Below are 14,898 nucleotides of genomic sequence, written 5' to 3'. Positions count from 1 at the left end.
TTTAAAGGCAGGGTAGGTAGAAATGGTCTAAAAATTTTATTTTTCAAATTTGTTTAAACTTTATGTACATATCAATACATAATTAAAATGTAAGTACTCTGAAAAAGAAAGTATCAAAATCGAGTGTCTGTAGACCTCTCACGACTGTTTTAAAGACATCTCATTATTTCCATTCACTCCACCCCCTCATTTCTGTGCTTCTTCCAAAGCCACGCCCCCAAAACACATGAACGCGCGACTCCGACCGCTGAGCTAGAGGACGCATTATTTACCTGAGACAAGCGGAGGGGAAGGGGCATTTTTTTGCCTGGTTTGCCTTCACTAACTGCATATGCCGGTACTGTAAATTTAGATTGCTCTTTCTCTGCCATTGTTTTGGTATTCCTAGGTTCAGTGCCTTCTTCTTCTTCTTCGATAGATTTTATTGGCAGCTTGCAAACATAGTGCATTACCGCCATCTACTGGACGGAGGTGTGATCAGGTTCCGTGCCTCTCGCACTCCTCAAATCAAACGGTCGCGCGCAAGTGGGCAGGTGCTGTGTGGCAAAAGGGTGGTTGCCATGGTTGCGAGAGAGTGACAGTCGCCTAAGCAAATCCTTTGATTCGTCCCGAATCGAAATAATGAGCTGTGTTTAATACAGATTAAACGGTCTAGAGTCACTTGATTTTTATACTCTTTTATTCAGAGTTCTTACATTTTAATTATGTATTGATATATATAGAAAGTTTTAACATATTTGGATCTTTAATTTTTAATAAATCCTACCTACCCTGCCTTTAATGTGTCAACGTGAGTATTGAGGAACTTGTAGGCACCCCCTCCAGCTCGTGATGCCATTAGCGACTGCCTAGTTCGCCTATGCCTATGAGTGATGGCTCAAATTGTGTGGCTTGTTGAAGAGAGGGGTTCTGATGCTAATTCTAATGCTAAGCAGTTGGAATTATGGATGATAAAGCAGAAAAACTCATATACTTGGTCTGAAGGAAGGACCCCAAGCGATAGAGACTTGTGGGTGGACTCTTTCGACTTGGGCTGGTAAACAACAACCTAGCAATGCTCTAACATCCACCCACAATACCCTACAATAGCATCATTGCAACTAGTTTGGCAAAGGCAAGTGCAAATCCTTCATACACATACAATAGTAATGTGTGCAAGTGAAGAGGACCAAATGACCACAGATGGAAATCTGAAAAAAGTTGCAAAAAAATTGCCTTTAGACACTTTGGGTCTATTGAATAAATATCTATAAAATGTATGAAATTAGTTATTAAAAAACGAACCTGCAGCATATAGAAAGCTATTGACAGAAGTGGTTCTAGACTTGAGACAAAAAGACTAACATATGTACTACATCCACCATGTTCTCCTTATCCTGTGACCTACCAGCATCAGTTGTGTCACTTCACTGATCACACTGTGTCACTTCACAAATCCCCTCCCATGGCCTCATGGGATAGTACAGTGTCCATCAAATGCACACTTCACAATCTCAGTGGAAGTTTTTGCCTACTGTTTTTCGAATACTATGTTTTTGAACATACCACTCTTTTGGCTTACTGTTTTCGATTAGTATTTTAATAGTTAGTAACCCCCCCCCCCCCCCCCACGTAAAAATCTGTTACGTATAAATCTGTTCACACAAACATGTTATAAATGCTGACAAAAGCCCTATTTTACTTTTTTTTTTTTTTTTTTTACAAATTCTATGTTTTCAGTTTTATTTTATTTTTGTATTTGGAAAAGTATGAAAAAAGCAATTAATTAATATAAATTAAGGATGCACGATATATCGGCCTCCATATCGGTATCGGCCGATATATGTTAATTTTTTAAGGTTATCATTATCGGCCCAATAAGAAAATTTGGCAGATATTTTAAAGCCGCTAAATAATGTATTATTTCCTTTAGCTGAGACACTTCAGATGCGCACTGTTCGCCATGATGCTTTTGAAAGGCTTGAAATATGATTAGAATCAGTTCAAAAAGGATTTTTTAAATTTATTATTTATTAAATAAAGTGTTTCAGAGCTTCACAGCATATTTCAAAACAAAACATTGCATTGTTCTTTTTTGCCAAAGAAAGTCCCACACAGCACAGCAAGAGCTTCAAAGTAAAAGTAAGATATGGAAAAGTATTGGATCAAACTTAAAGGGATAATTATCATATATAGATGGATAGATATCCATGATAAAAGTGCATCCCACACAGCTAGTTATTTTTATTGCTAAAGTTTTAAATATGGATATTTCTCTTACACGAATGCATCGCTTCACTTCAGAAGGCCTTTATTAACCCCCCAGAGCCGTGTGGAGCACTTTAATCATGGATAGATGCACTTTAATCATGGATAGATGCACTTTAATCATGAATGGATGCGCTTTGATGGACTTCCAAAGACATACACCCATTCACTCCCATTATAAAGCTTGGCAGAGCCAGGACATTTTTTTATATAACTCCGATTGTTTTCGTCTGATAGAAGAATGTACATTTACAGTAGGATGACTTGAGGGTGAGTAAATCATGGGCTAATTTAAATTTGTGGGTGAACTATCCCTTTAAGGAACTGTTTGATGAATGCAGCTGTTTTCCATCAATCAGAGATATATCAAGAGACAACATCTAACTAGTTGGCAACGTAAGACTTCAAGCCTTGCTTCTGACAATGTGCTAGTACTTTGTGAAGATGGACTATTAGGGTTCAGCTTCTCCTGAAGGTGTGTTTTTGATTTTAAGTGGCCATCATAGATCTTTCAAGTCCAGTCAACTGTGTTTTGATAGGACTTGCAGAGCAGTTGCTGTCCTGATTCATAGAAATCCTTGGGATGCTGCTCTGCTCCTACCTTACATTTCAGAAGGCCTCTTTGACAAGCTCTCAAAATCCAGGTACTGTGAAATGTATTCATGTAGCACCAGTCAAAAATCCTACAGTACGTACTTGCTCGGGCGACATATTGTTTGAATATATGATTTGTAGGACTTTCTTGCTGTCAGTGAGTCTTGCTGTAGAATGAAGAATACACTCTGAAACGCAAATCATGTTCAATTTTTTTTTTGTTGTAGGTAAAATCTCTGCAAGAGAATTTGCAACAAATTCACTAATTTGTAAAATACTTACAAATTGACTTGAGATTGTGTTGGGTTTTCAATTATCAAGTTCCACTTTTAGTACTGTTATGTTCGTAAAAGAGAGGCTATATTTGTTTCCAACATATTAATGTCCTTTTTTTTGTTTTGTTTACCAATGGTCAATTTTTAATTTTTACAACCTACCTGCTGTTGTGCAGGATTATATGCAGAAAAGGTTCAGTATATTGGTAATTAGTAGGGATGCACTGATATGCACATTTTGGCTGATACAGATAACCGATAATTCTTTATATTTGAAATCCGATAACCGATATATTGGCCGATAAATCTAAATCCAAATTTTATAACATTTTTGAGAGCCTGATTACAAAAACAAAACTCTCACCATTAAAAGCCATGTCCCAAGCACACAATTATAATGTTCTCATTATAATTTTATGCAGCCTATTTGACTGAACATGTTGCACTTTACTGTATTTTCCTTTTTGAAGTGATTCCAGTCATATTTCAAGCAAATCAAATCCATCAGTGCGCATCTGAAGTGTCTCAGCGGAAGGAAAATAATCCATTATTTATCAGATTTAATATATTGGCCAAACTTTCTTATTGGGCCGATAACGATAACATTAAAAATGAACTTATATCAGTCGATACCGATATGGAGGCAGATATATTGTGCATCTCTAGTAATTAGTATTTTCTTTTGAGTACATGTACACTGCAGGTACACTGTAACTGTAACATTGGAATTGCTCAAAGCAAAACAATACCGTGTTATTTCGCCACAGAAATCAGAAGGGAGAACATAGTTATACATTCAAAAGAACTTTTAAATGAACAATGTAACAAAATATTGTGTTAGTAGATGAGGTTCATTAGTTTATTATGTGGATATGTGGGTTGTTTCAGAAGAAGCGATTGTTTGTATTACCAAAATGTATTTTTCCACTCTTGTTCCCAGGTGTCTTGAAAGCTGTGAACAATTTGACAATGTCCATTGAGATGTCAAACATTTGACAATGTCAAGGTGAATAAGCGACACTAGCAGTAAGGAAGGGAAATGCACTATTCCAGATCTGTTAGATTTGAAGCAAACAAGACCAAGTGGCAAGTGTTGGCAAGACCCTCACGTTGACGGAAGTGTTGGACCTACAGCAAAGTCAGTTTGATGGAAGTATTAGTATCATGAATCATTGTCTGGGCCCGAATGAAAGGATGTTTAGTATTGCATTGATGCAGCAATTCAGCACAGGCTTAAGTGTGACCAGGGCTTCGGTTTTTCCAAGAACAGCAGATGGAGAAATATGTAACTGCTCCATGGCAAAAGCATATTTATTTCCAGGAATGTTGGTTGGTTGTTTCTTTGAGTGTCCATTATGGGGTGGAGAAAATTCAGGACTTGGAAAAATCTTTCATGTGTGGATAGATGGGTAAACAGGGGTGTCCATAGGTATGCTGTAAGAAAATTTCAGATTTTATCCAATATGTTATTTGTCCTTTCTTTGTAATTATTTGTGAAATTAAGTAGTAGTTAGTGAGTGAAAATTTAGTAAATCCCACACCAGGGTTCCTCAGATCTGGTCCTGGAGGGCCACTGCTCTAACCCTGATCAAATTCACCTGGGGACCCCTATATATATATATATATAGAAAATCACAGGTGAATTTGATATATATAAAATTTTTTTTTTTTTTTTTAGCTTACTCAGGTGTGTTTGATCAGGGTTGTTATTTTCCACCTAAAAGATGGCACTTGGTTTGATGTTTTGATACTTTGATATCTAAAGCAATGACATTCAGACATTTTGAAATGTGGCTTAAAGTCGTCATGAAAGGGAAGTTGCGATAGTCTTTTCTTCCTTATTGTGACGTATATCTCGGGCTGTTTCGGGGGCAGTTTTTTGGTAATGGAGCATCGGCGGTGGTATCTAAATACATTTTAGGCCATTGTTTATTAGAGAGGTGGCAGACTGAACAACTTCACATGAAGCTCACGGAAGTACAGGAGCAGCACAAACATTTGTAATACACTGAATTATGATGCAATAGTTCACTGTGAATGTGTGTGATGTGTATTTGCTCTAGAAAGCATAGATAGGCACTCAATTACAGAGTCTCCATGGAAAACAATTGGCAGTTCTGATATGTGGCTTTAAATTTGCTATGGAAAGAGTTTGGATCCGTTCCGAAACCCGCTGGTTATTGTCTCAGCCACAAGAGGATCTCCTGTAGGATGGAAGTTTACCTCAGGTCGGTGGAGACTGTTGATTTCTTTGCCACTATAGCGTCACCAAATGGAATTACAAAAACAATAAATGATTTAAAACAAGTTCCCCAAACGGTCTCCTAGTCTTCCTTCGGTTAGTCAAAGGGCCCTTTTACACCTGTCACTTAATGCTTTTTTTTACTGATCTGATTCGTTAAAATGGATCCATTTGCAAAATGGATATAAATCCGATCTTAAGTTCAAATGCCGTATGCAAATTTAACTGAGTTCACGTCAACCAGAGAATGTCTAATAAGGCGAGAAGTTTCACTCTCAGTACACTTCCGGCTTCTGAACTGGTTGCAGTTCCTCTCTGATTCCATATGAGGGCGCTCACAGGACGAGTGCAGAATGAATGGAGGTCTATGGCGCTATACCAACCAAAATACACTTTTCTCAGGATATAATTTTTTGTCTAGTAATTTGAATGTTGTATTCGAAAGGAGATGCAAATAAATTACACATTGCTGAGTCACTTATTTGCTTTAAAAAGTCTTTTAAAGTGTCAATGACGTCATACACATCGTACGACCAGAGATACTGCTTTACGGCAATCCTTCAGTCACTTTGGTGCTTTCGCGCTCTGCACTTTGTTTTCTCTGGAGGCATCGACAACACAGCTGACACAGGTAAACACACGTGCTAGACGAGTTTTTGTTTTGTTTGTTTCTGGTCCCGCTTCGGATGCCATCAAGCGGTATCTCTGGTCGTAATCAGTCCTTCACTGACCAATCAGCGTTCATTAGCAGAATGCTAGCGTGTTATGGGCAACAACAACTCAACCTGTAATAAGAAATCGAAAGGACATAAGTACTCGTTCATTCAACTTTCGACCTAAAACCCATGTTGAACTTGCAAAACCTACAATCAGATCTGAGATTTCTCAACTGCAATCGGGTGAAAGAGACACATTTAGCCGTCTAGCCCCATTGACTCCCATTCATTTTGCACTCATGGCGATCGCCCCCAGTGGAACTCTGGTGGTACTACAACCAAAATTCGGGACAACAGGACTTAATAGGGAGTGGGCAGGCTCTCCGTAGACGGGCTCTGCGTCAACCAAAGCAACAGAAATGAGCTTCATTTTATCTATCATCAGCTAATTTCAAGATCAAAGACCGTAAAAGGAGATAGAGTGGCATCAGCACTGGTAAGATCATTTAGTTTAATTACTTTTAATGAAGATAATTGTGTGTTGAGCGTTCGCATCTTACTTCCAGTTTTTATTTGCGGCAGTTTGTGCTTTGGCTTGCTGAAGAGATACTCATCTGCTCGTCTCGTTTATTTTTTAACATTTTGGGAGGAGTAAAATTCACATATGTGGTTTCAACAACCAGATGCATTTCCACTTGTCCAGTTTCGTCTGGAATGCGTTTCAGACCACCTCCTGAAGTGGTTTGAGCGTTTCGGAGGGCATTCACACCTGGTCTTTTCACGACCGGATAGATATCCCATCAGAGGAAATGCATGAGGGGACTGGGTGCAAACAGGTCCAAATATTTCCACCCCAAACCTACGCCATGTGTTCTGCCAGTGTTGTTGCATCAGGCTGGTTCAAACGTTCAACCAGAGCTACGTTTAGATAGTGCCACAATGCCAGTGTTTAGACTTTTCTGAGAAAAAACTTAATATGTCTTACTGCAGATTAAGCTGGGATATGAGAAAACATTTTGACATAATTTCAGCTTTGATTGCTGCCCTAGGAGACAGCACATTTGCATAATACATTTCCTGTGTAAAAATGTTTCTTTCTGTTTTTTGTTGTCGTCTTTTTTTTGTTTTCGTGTGTGTTTGAATGATGTATGAAAAGAAAATCAGAAAAAGTGTGTTTGTGTTTAACCTTGTGTTGCTCTAATGAGAATGTTGCACATAAAGTCTTTTCTCTGTCATTCTGTCTTTGTTCTGTTTCCTTTCCACTGACTGGATGCCCTTCAAGAGCCTGAAATCCTCAGACTCTTTCTGGCTGCTTTCTTCAGGTCCTCGGGGTGTTTGTTGTGAACTCCTATTTGTTGTGGTTGTGGCATATACTGTTTGTGTATTCCACAATTCATTTTAAGACATTTATGATTTAGCTGAACTCAGTTGCAGTGGAATATTAGCAGTTTACAACCTCTCAGTCACACAGTTTTGGTCAGAATACCACAATTTAAGTAGTCAATGCAGTAGAGCTGTGACGTTTTGTAGCCATAAACCCAGAGGAGAATTAGCATTTCCAAGATACGGGTTTTCTCAGGAATTTCCTTACAATTTAAAATAATTGTTTTCTATTTGAATATATTATTTAATTAATATATTGTAATTTATTCCTGTGATCAAAGCTGAATTTTCAGCATCATTACTCCAGTCTTCAGTGTCACATGATCCTTCAGAAATCATTCTGATACGATGATTTGATGCAAATTTTTGTGTAAACTGAGATTATTTCAGGATTCTTAATGAATAGAAGTTCAAAACAAAATGATTAGTTGAACACTTTTGTAACATTATAAATGTCTTTGCTGATCAATTTAATGTGTTATTTGCTAAATAAATATATACATATATAAAGTTTTGGTTTCATACAAAATAAAAAAATCGTACTGCACCAAACTTTTGAACAGTCGTGTACAAATTTAGTATTTTAAAGATTCTTTCTCCTGTTTTTTGTTTGTGCATTTCACAGAATGGTAGTAAATTCATGATTTTTCTTAAATGCTCTATTAATTTTTTTTTTTTTACTTCCTTCTCTTTTAGATTGCCAATTGTGGAACTTAAACTGAATTGATGCAAAATGGCTTCAGATAATACACACCGTAGTTACTCCATCATACCATGCTTCATATTTGTAGAGGTAAGTTTCTTTTACAGCCAAAACGGTAATATTTAACTGCATTTTTTCCCCCACTTGCTATCATATTCTATTCTCCATTTATTGTGCTGTTCCTTACTCTCTGATACGGCTTTAAGACATCCTTTCTTTTCTGAAACTGGCTGGATATTTAATTTAAATTTCTGTCAAATCCAGTTTAATCACTGGGAACTGTGTGTCGGCACTTCAAAGCGCTCTTCTCCCTCCGCGAGACGAGTTGTGCGTATCTCCCAGACAGCACTGTTGGGTTTGTGAGATGAACCGCTGTGCCATTTGCCTGAACATGAGAACACTGGATGCCAGATATCCAGAGCTGTGTGTTGCTGATACTGTGGAAGAGTATTTAGGACATCCAGCTTTGTTCTACAGCAGAATGATGTGCTAGTATGGGATCATAAACCATGTGGTGGAGTTGTAGCCTAGTGGTCAAAAATAAAAAAAAAATAAGCTCTGCAAGGGTTGAGCAATGAACTATCATCACCATTGGATCTTTGATCATGATGCCTTGGGTTACTCATGGAGTGCTTAAACCAGTTGGGTTTAAAATGCATGGAGTTATACTACCTTTACACACTCACATTCATCTCAATGGCAGTTGCTTGGCTGGATCAGGAAATATTGAATGCTTGTCAAAAGGATACCTCAACTGACAGTGAGTTAACGTCAGCCGTATACTGTATACATCCTACTTACCTGAGTACATACTGTATACTCGTATAAAAACAATATTATATAGCAAATCTATCTCACAGCTCTGTATATAAATAGGGATATGTATATATATATATAAAACTTTATAACCATATATATCCAATTTTATTTGCATACATACAGTACACTCCCGTAAAGCGATATATAGGCTACTATATAGCAAATCTCAACTATAATATATTGTAACTATATTATCACCCAACTTTATTGGCATATATAATATCTCAATTGTTTTATCGCTTACATCATTGCAAAATGTAAACTATATCATCGCTCAGCTTTAATCTGCTAAATGTGACTTTAGGGCATGAAGATATTGAGATGTTATAAACACTGACATCATGATTTTCTGTTAAGCTACTTTGAAACAATTAGCATTTTCTCAGTTAGTATAGAGAGCTATTTTTCTTCTGTTGCCCCTAATGTGTGGGGTTCCTCAGGGCTCAATTTTGGGACCAGTTTTGTTCTCCCTTAATATGCTTCCATTAGGAACGATATTTGATAAACATGGCATTCATTATTCATTTGTATGCTAATGATTCTCAAATTTATCCTCCAGTGAACATGGAGAGCAATTTTCTTTCCAGTCTCTTTATGGATGTCTGGCTGAGGTGAAGTATAGGTTGGCAAACAGTTTTCTTCAGCTGAATGAAGTTAAGAGTCTATTCTATTTAGTAAAAAGGGATGTGTGAAGGACGTTAATGATCATCTGGGGTTGCTTCCAGGAAAAAAACAAACAAACAAACCTTCAAGTGTAAAACCCTTGGTGTCATTTTTGACACAACTGAAAAACTTAAAGCTGTGCTTATTTTATTTGTCTCTTTATTCCATTGTAATTATTTGTGCTATCGTTTGCAATGTGTTTTTAGGTTTTTTCTTTTTTCTTATTTTATTACTGATTGTTTACTTGTATTTTTTTGTAAATTTAGTTAAAAGTTTCAGATAAAGCCTCCCTGTGCTGTGTGTAAACTGTTGCAACATCATTACCCAAATTATAAAAATAAAATGAAGATCAGCATCACAGTATATGTGACAGTTTTCCCCGTGGTATCAAAAATGGTATCAAAATATCAATATTTTTCAAGGCATCATTTCAAAGTTAGAAATTCCAGTAAGTGACAACACTATTATTATTATTATTATTATTATTATTATTAATATTATTATTATTTATTATAATTTGTATTATTACACTTGCAAGAGTTAATCTTGAATTCATTTAGAAAAATATGCCACAATAATCAACAAATGATAAAAAAAAATCCATGTACACATAGAGATAGAGAGTAAAATAAATAAAATACCTGGTCCTGTAACAACACCTTGTGATCTCCGTGACTCTCGCACTCGAAGCCGCGTGTCGTGATGCAAACCAGTGTGGTTTGGCCTATTAATAGCTTTTTACGTGTAGACGGAGGTGACTGGATCTTCTCACTGTGCTGTTGGTTTATATGCTGCATCAATGCATCATCTTTGTTGTGCTATTAGTTCATATCAACATCTTTTTGCACTATTCGCTTTAATTTTTTGTCTTAGGAAAGACAAGTTGCTGTCTCTCCTCTAATTTATATATATAATAATTTATATATAATTTAATATATACAATAAAACTTTTTTTTTTTTTTATGTCTCATAATCTTGAATCACAATAACTTCTTGCAGCTCTTCTCTTCTCAGATGATGAGGGCGGGGCCTGTCAACCTGTCAATCACATGAGATTCACCAATAGCAAACTACAACCATCCAATCAATTCCCCACAGACAAAATCAAGCCCCGCCCTACATTTGTTCCAAAAGCCGTTTCACTCAGATATACATCACAATAGAGAAGAAAAGACATCGCAACTTTAATTTCGATCAAAATCAATCAATACTCAATGTTTATGTGGTGAGCTTCATGTTGATTAATGTCAGAATATCGCATTCCAATATGTGACCGAGAAACAGTGAGCAATTGTAACTTCAAGCAATCATCCATTGCTAAGAGCACAATCGTAACGCACATCTGATGCTTTACTTAGCAAACACCACTAATTAGTAAATTAAACTTGTGATAGTGACTAGAGATATACAGTCTGCTATTGCATACTTGGAACTGTTTTTGATTTTTAGTTGCCAACTGAGTGTGCATTTGAATGACAGCTAAACCTCCCCTTTTAGTGCCGGTGATTCTTTCCTTTTGTGACTGCGTAAAAAAGAGGGATTTCACATTGGCAGCAAAGTGCCAGACCACTTGCCAAACGGTGTTCGAGAGAAATAAAAATGCTCATCTATACTAGTAGGTTCTCAAACAGACTACAGTTGGGACTTTTCATGCAAACAGAGATGAAATGCACTTGAAAACACAGCTTGTCACAGAAATTCCTTTTACGGGGACGACCCCTCAATTCCACAGCGCTTTTCACTAAATGGACATGTGTGAGTGTGTGTGTGTTTCTGTTCCTCTGCCTCTGGATCTGCTTGAAGCTTTCAAGACACATCAGAGACGGAAACTAGGCCACACAGAAACGATCATGCAGTCTAATGCTTGCTTAGTGAAGATGTGAAGGCGCTGAGAAATACAGTCATGCGTTCAGTTTCTGTAGGGAGATTATTCCTGCGAAAAGGCTCTCGATCTGAGAAGCGTATCCAATATGGTGACATATGCCAGCTACCTTTCTCTTCCAGCTACTGACTGTGCAGGAACTGGACACTGGCCATCTTCTGATCATGTTGTTCCTGTTTATGTGGTCAGTGATTGGGCCTGTTTTTCACTGATCGACAAATAACAAGACAAACGAGCAATGAATAATTGGCTGCCGCTATAAGATCTTGTGTATAGTACAAATCATTTGGTGGGGTTTTCTTGGTTATAAATTTCTGTAAGACTGATTTATTTGAAGCAAACTCCACATCTATCTTCACCAGTAATGATGGCCGTGTACCTGGACCACACCACAACCATCTGTTGACCTATTTTCAGTGTTAGCTCTCATCAAAGTAATATTCAGGCATGCAGGCTAGAATTATATAACGCATGCATAGTTACTGTGTTGGCTTCAGAGGCAGTTTCATGAATTTATCAAAAAAATCGATGTTTAACCATGATGCATCACACTCCTTCAAGACGAATGCTACATTTGAGCAATGTTCGACGAAACTCAGGACCGAAGTTGACCAACTCTTTCCCCTGCCATTGACGGAATTTTCCGTCATTTATGTAAGGGATAATCCACGGCTAGCCATGCATTAAAGGATTTTAATGCACGACGTAGAGGCGAAGAACCACCCGACGCGAAGCGGAGACATAATGTTTTAATGCCTCTATGAAGTGCATTAAAATTCTTTACAGCATATAGCTAACTTAATGATTCTTTAATACCTTGGTTATTTGCCAAGTTAAAAATAAGTTAAAGCTGTAACTGATGTTTACAGTGTAATTTTTTAACAGACGTGTAAAAATGACGGTTACTTCTTAGGTTAAGGCTCGTCAGTTGTTGCACTCCGTCCGCTTTAAATAAAGTAGAGCCATCGGATTGCTTTTATTTGAATGAATTCACATTTATTTAAATTCATTATTAAAAGAGAGAGACAGAGAACTGAAGGAGAAGGAACAGAGAGAGAGAGAGAGATGCGTGCGCGAGTTACCTGTGTGCGGACTCGATCTCTTCTTTAAAGTCTAGCAGCGACAGTCCCCTCATTGCTTAAGCATATAGCTAACTTAATGATTCTTTAATGGATTTATTACAATTATTTATGAATGACAGGCAACACTGATACAAATTAAACGATATTCAAAAATCATCCATTTAGCCTACCTAAACGTTTTCATATGCATCTCTCACTCTGCTTGCAAGTGTATCTGTGTTACTATGGTTACCAATGTAGCGGATTAATTTCGAACTGTAATCAAACTGACTGGAACTACCTGTGCATTAAACGGTTTTACTGCACACCTTCCAGCCAATCAGAATCGAGTATTTAAACAGCCCATGGTATAAGACACAACGTTTCCGCGCCTATAAGACTATATTCTAAAAATGCGCATTAAAAACTTGTGGGCTCAATTGAGTTGGATAAACTTTTTGTCCGATAAGAAAACTTGCGCATAAACGACGATGGAAACGCATTTACCGAATAAATTCCTCGATGCGCATCAAAAAAGACGTGACTTTGCGATGGGACGGCATAACTGGGACTAGCCAGCGGACCGGTCTCGTTGCACAGCTTCTGAATTTGTTGTTCTGGTTGTTTTGAAATGCCAGAGCAAAGTTTGTCATCAGAGTGGTTCGGTGTAATTCCCTCCCAGAACTGCCTAACACGACTGCGTTCCCGAACAGCAGCATCTGCCTCCAAAAGCAAGATAACTTTGCGTTTCGTATGCGTGCTCTGAGGTGCAAGTAATTTATGATATATGAAATTGTTATGGCTTTTCCTGCAGCAACTTCCATTTTTCTTAGTGATATTTAGCGCCAGGAAGTGATTTTTATATATTTTTTTCTCTTCGACTCACTAGATGAAAACGGTGCTTTATTCGCAAATGTTATAAGCGGTATTCCAATTTTGCACTTAAGTTAAATTCGCAATGTCGGATGGAAACATGGCTAGTGACTGAATTTTCCACTAATCCATGTTTTTACTGTGATACGGTAGGGGGCGCTATTACACATCTTCTGGATGAGTACACAATCTCTGGTTCAAAATACATATGAATAAAACTTTCTCAAAAAAACTTTTCTGTATTATATAACAATGCAAAATATTCAAACTAATTTTGGCTCGCAAATTTTGGACCCTGCCTTAGAGACGGCACTTCTCGAGGTCTGCTCCCTGTTAAGAAACCACCTATTCCCCTATAACATCAGACACAATTAATTATTCATCCTAAAAGTCCAGCCACAAAGTGCTGTGCTCTCCAGCTTTGAGCTGTAGTTTTGTTTCACTCTGTCTGTCTGCAAGAATAGTTGACATTTTTTTGAAAGCTGAATATTTATCTGCAAATTAATCAGACTGAAACTAAACTAAGAACCTAAACAATCTTTGAATGGTTAACATTAGCCACTTTTCCACTGTCAAGCCAAACCATTTCATTGCTTAATTGGTTTCGTTTTCCACTGTGGGGCTGATAACAGAGCTCTTTCCAGTGTAATACAAATGCGTCAGTCGTTGCCTTGGTGAGTCAAGCACTTACAGACTGTATGAGATGTAAATAACAACCCTGTTAAGGGGAATGTTCAGGTATTGTTCTTAACTTGTTTACTTTGCTCAAATAGCGCGCTCTGCCAGCTAAAGAGAAATTGGTAGCCAGGCAACAGACAAGTGACCAATCCTGAGTGCCGATGTCACTACACGCATTCTACCAGCAGTTAACCAACCGTGATGGGAACTTTGGGCCGAGAACGCTTTGTAAACATGCCGAGCTTAATCAAGCTCAAGTGGAAATATAAATGGAACCTTTCCTTACCGTTCTTGGAACCGTTCGGCCCGGCAGTGGAGAAGTGGCTATTGTACAGCTCAAAGTAGAATATGGACTATCCTGCAAACTGTGGAAGTCAGTAGGAAACTGCATCCTGACTTAAATGTTTCCCCCCAATGAACACACTGTACACTGAAAAACAATGGTGTAGAAACAATTGTCACTCAGAAATTGCTAGAAAATCTCACAAACAATTACCAAAAAAATGTATTGGTATTGGTAAAAAGGTATTGTTTTATTGGATGTAACTGCCTAGATGGAAAAGACAATTTACAGCCAAAACAGACAATTTAATATGGAAATATGTTTTAAAACTTTTTGATAGTTATCGAGGTTGAACCAAAAAGTCCGCGAAAGTACGTTTTTGAAATAATCTCCGATATTTAGCGAACGATTTGATTGACAGCGGCGGTCCTAGAGGCAAAGTTGCTCAGAATGAGGAGTTCTACCATGTGTTATGAATGTTGAGGGCATGTGCGAAAAATCGCACGATTTACAATCTTTTATGCACTTGAAAAGGCGCC

General features: G+C 37.6%; 1 protein-coding gene across 2 annotated transcripts in view; it reads left to right on the top strand.

Annotated features, from left to right (window-relative positions):
- The window catches only part of plppr1 (phospholipid phosphatase related 1), a 61,537-nt gene that overhangs the window by 13,229 nt on the left and 33,410 nt on the right, over nt 1-14,898 (top strand). For both annotated transcript variants that reach the window (XM_084399907.1, XM_084399908.1), the window contains exon 2: nt 8,094-8,190. In XM_084399907.1, the coding sequence (XP_084256033.1) occupies nt 8,131-8,190 (60 nt within the window). In that variant the 5' untranslated portion in view covers nt 8,094-8,130. The remainder of the gene's footprint in view (nt 1-8,093; nt 8,191-14,898) is intronic.

This window comes from Rutilus rutilus, assembly GCF_951802725.1.
Source record: "Rutilus rutilus genome assembly, chromosome: 25".
NCBI classification, from domain to species: Eukaryota; Metazoa; Chordata; class Actinopteri; order Cypriniformes; family Leuciscidae; genus Rutilus; species Rutilus rutilus.
The sequence above is the reverse complement of the archived record's forward strand: the minus strand, read 5'-3'. Positions and strand labels throughout refer to the sequence as shown.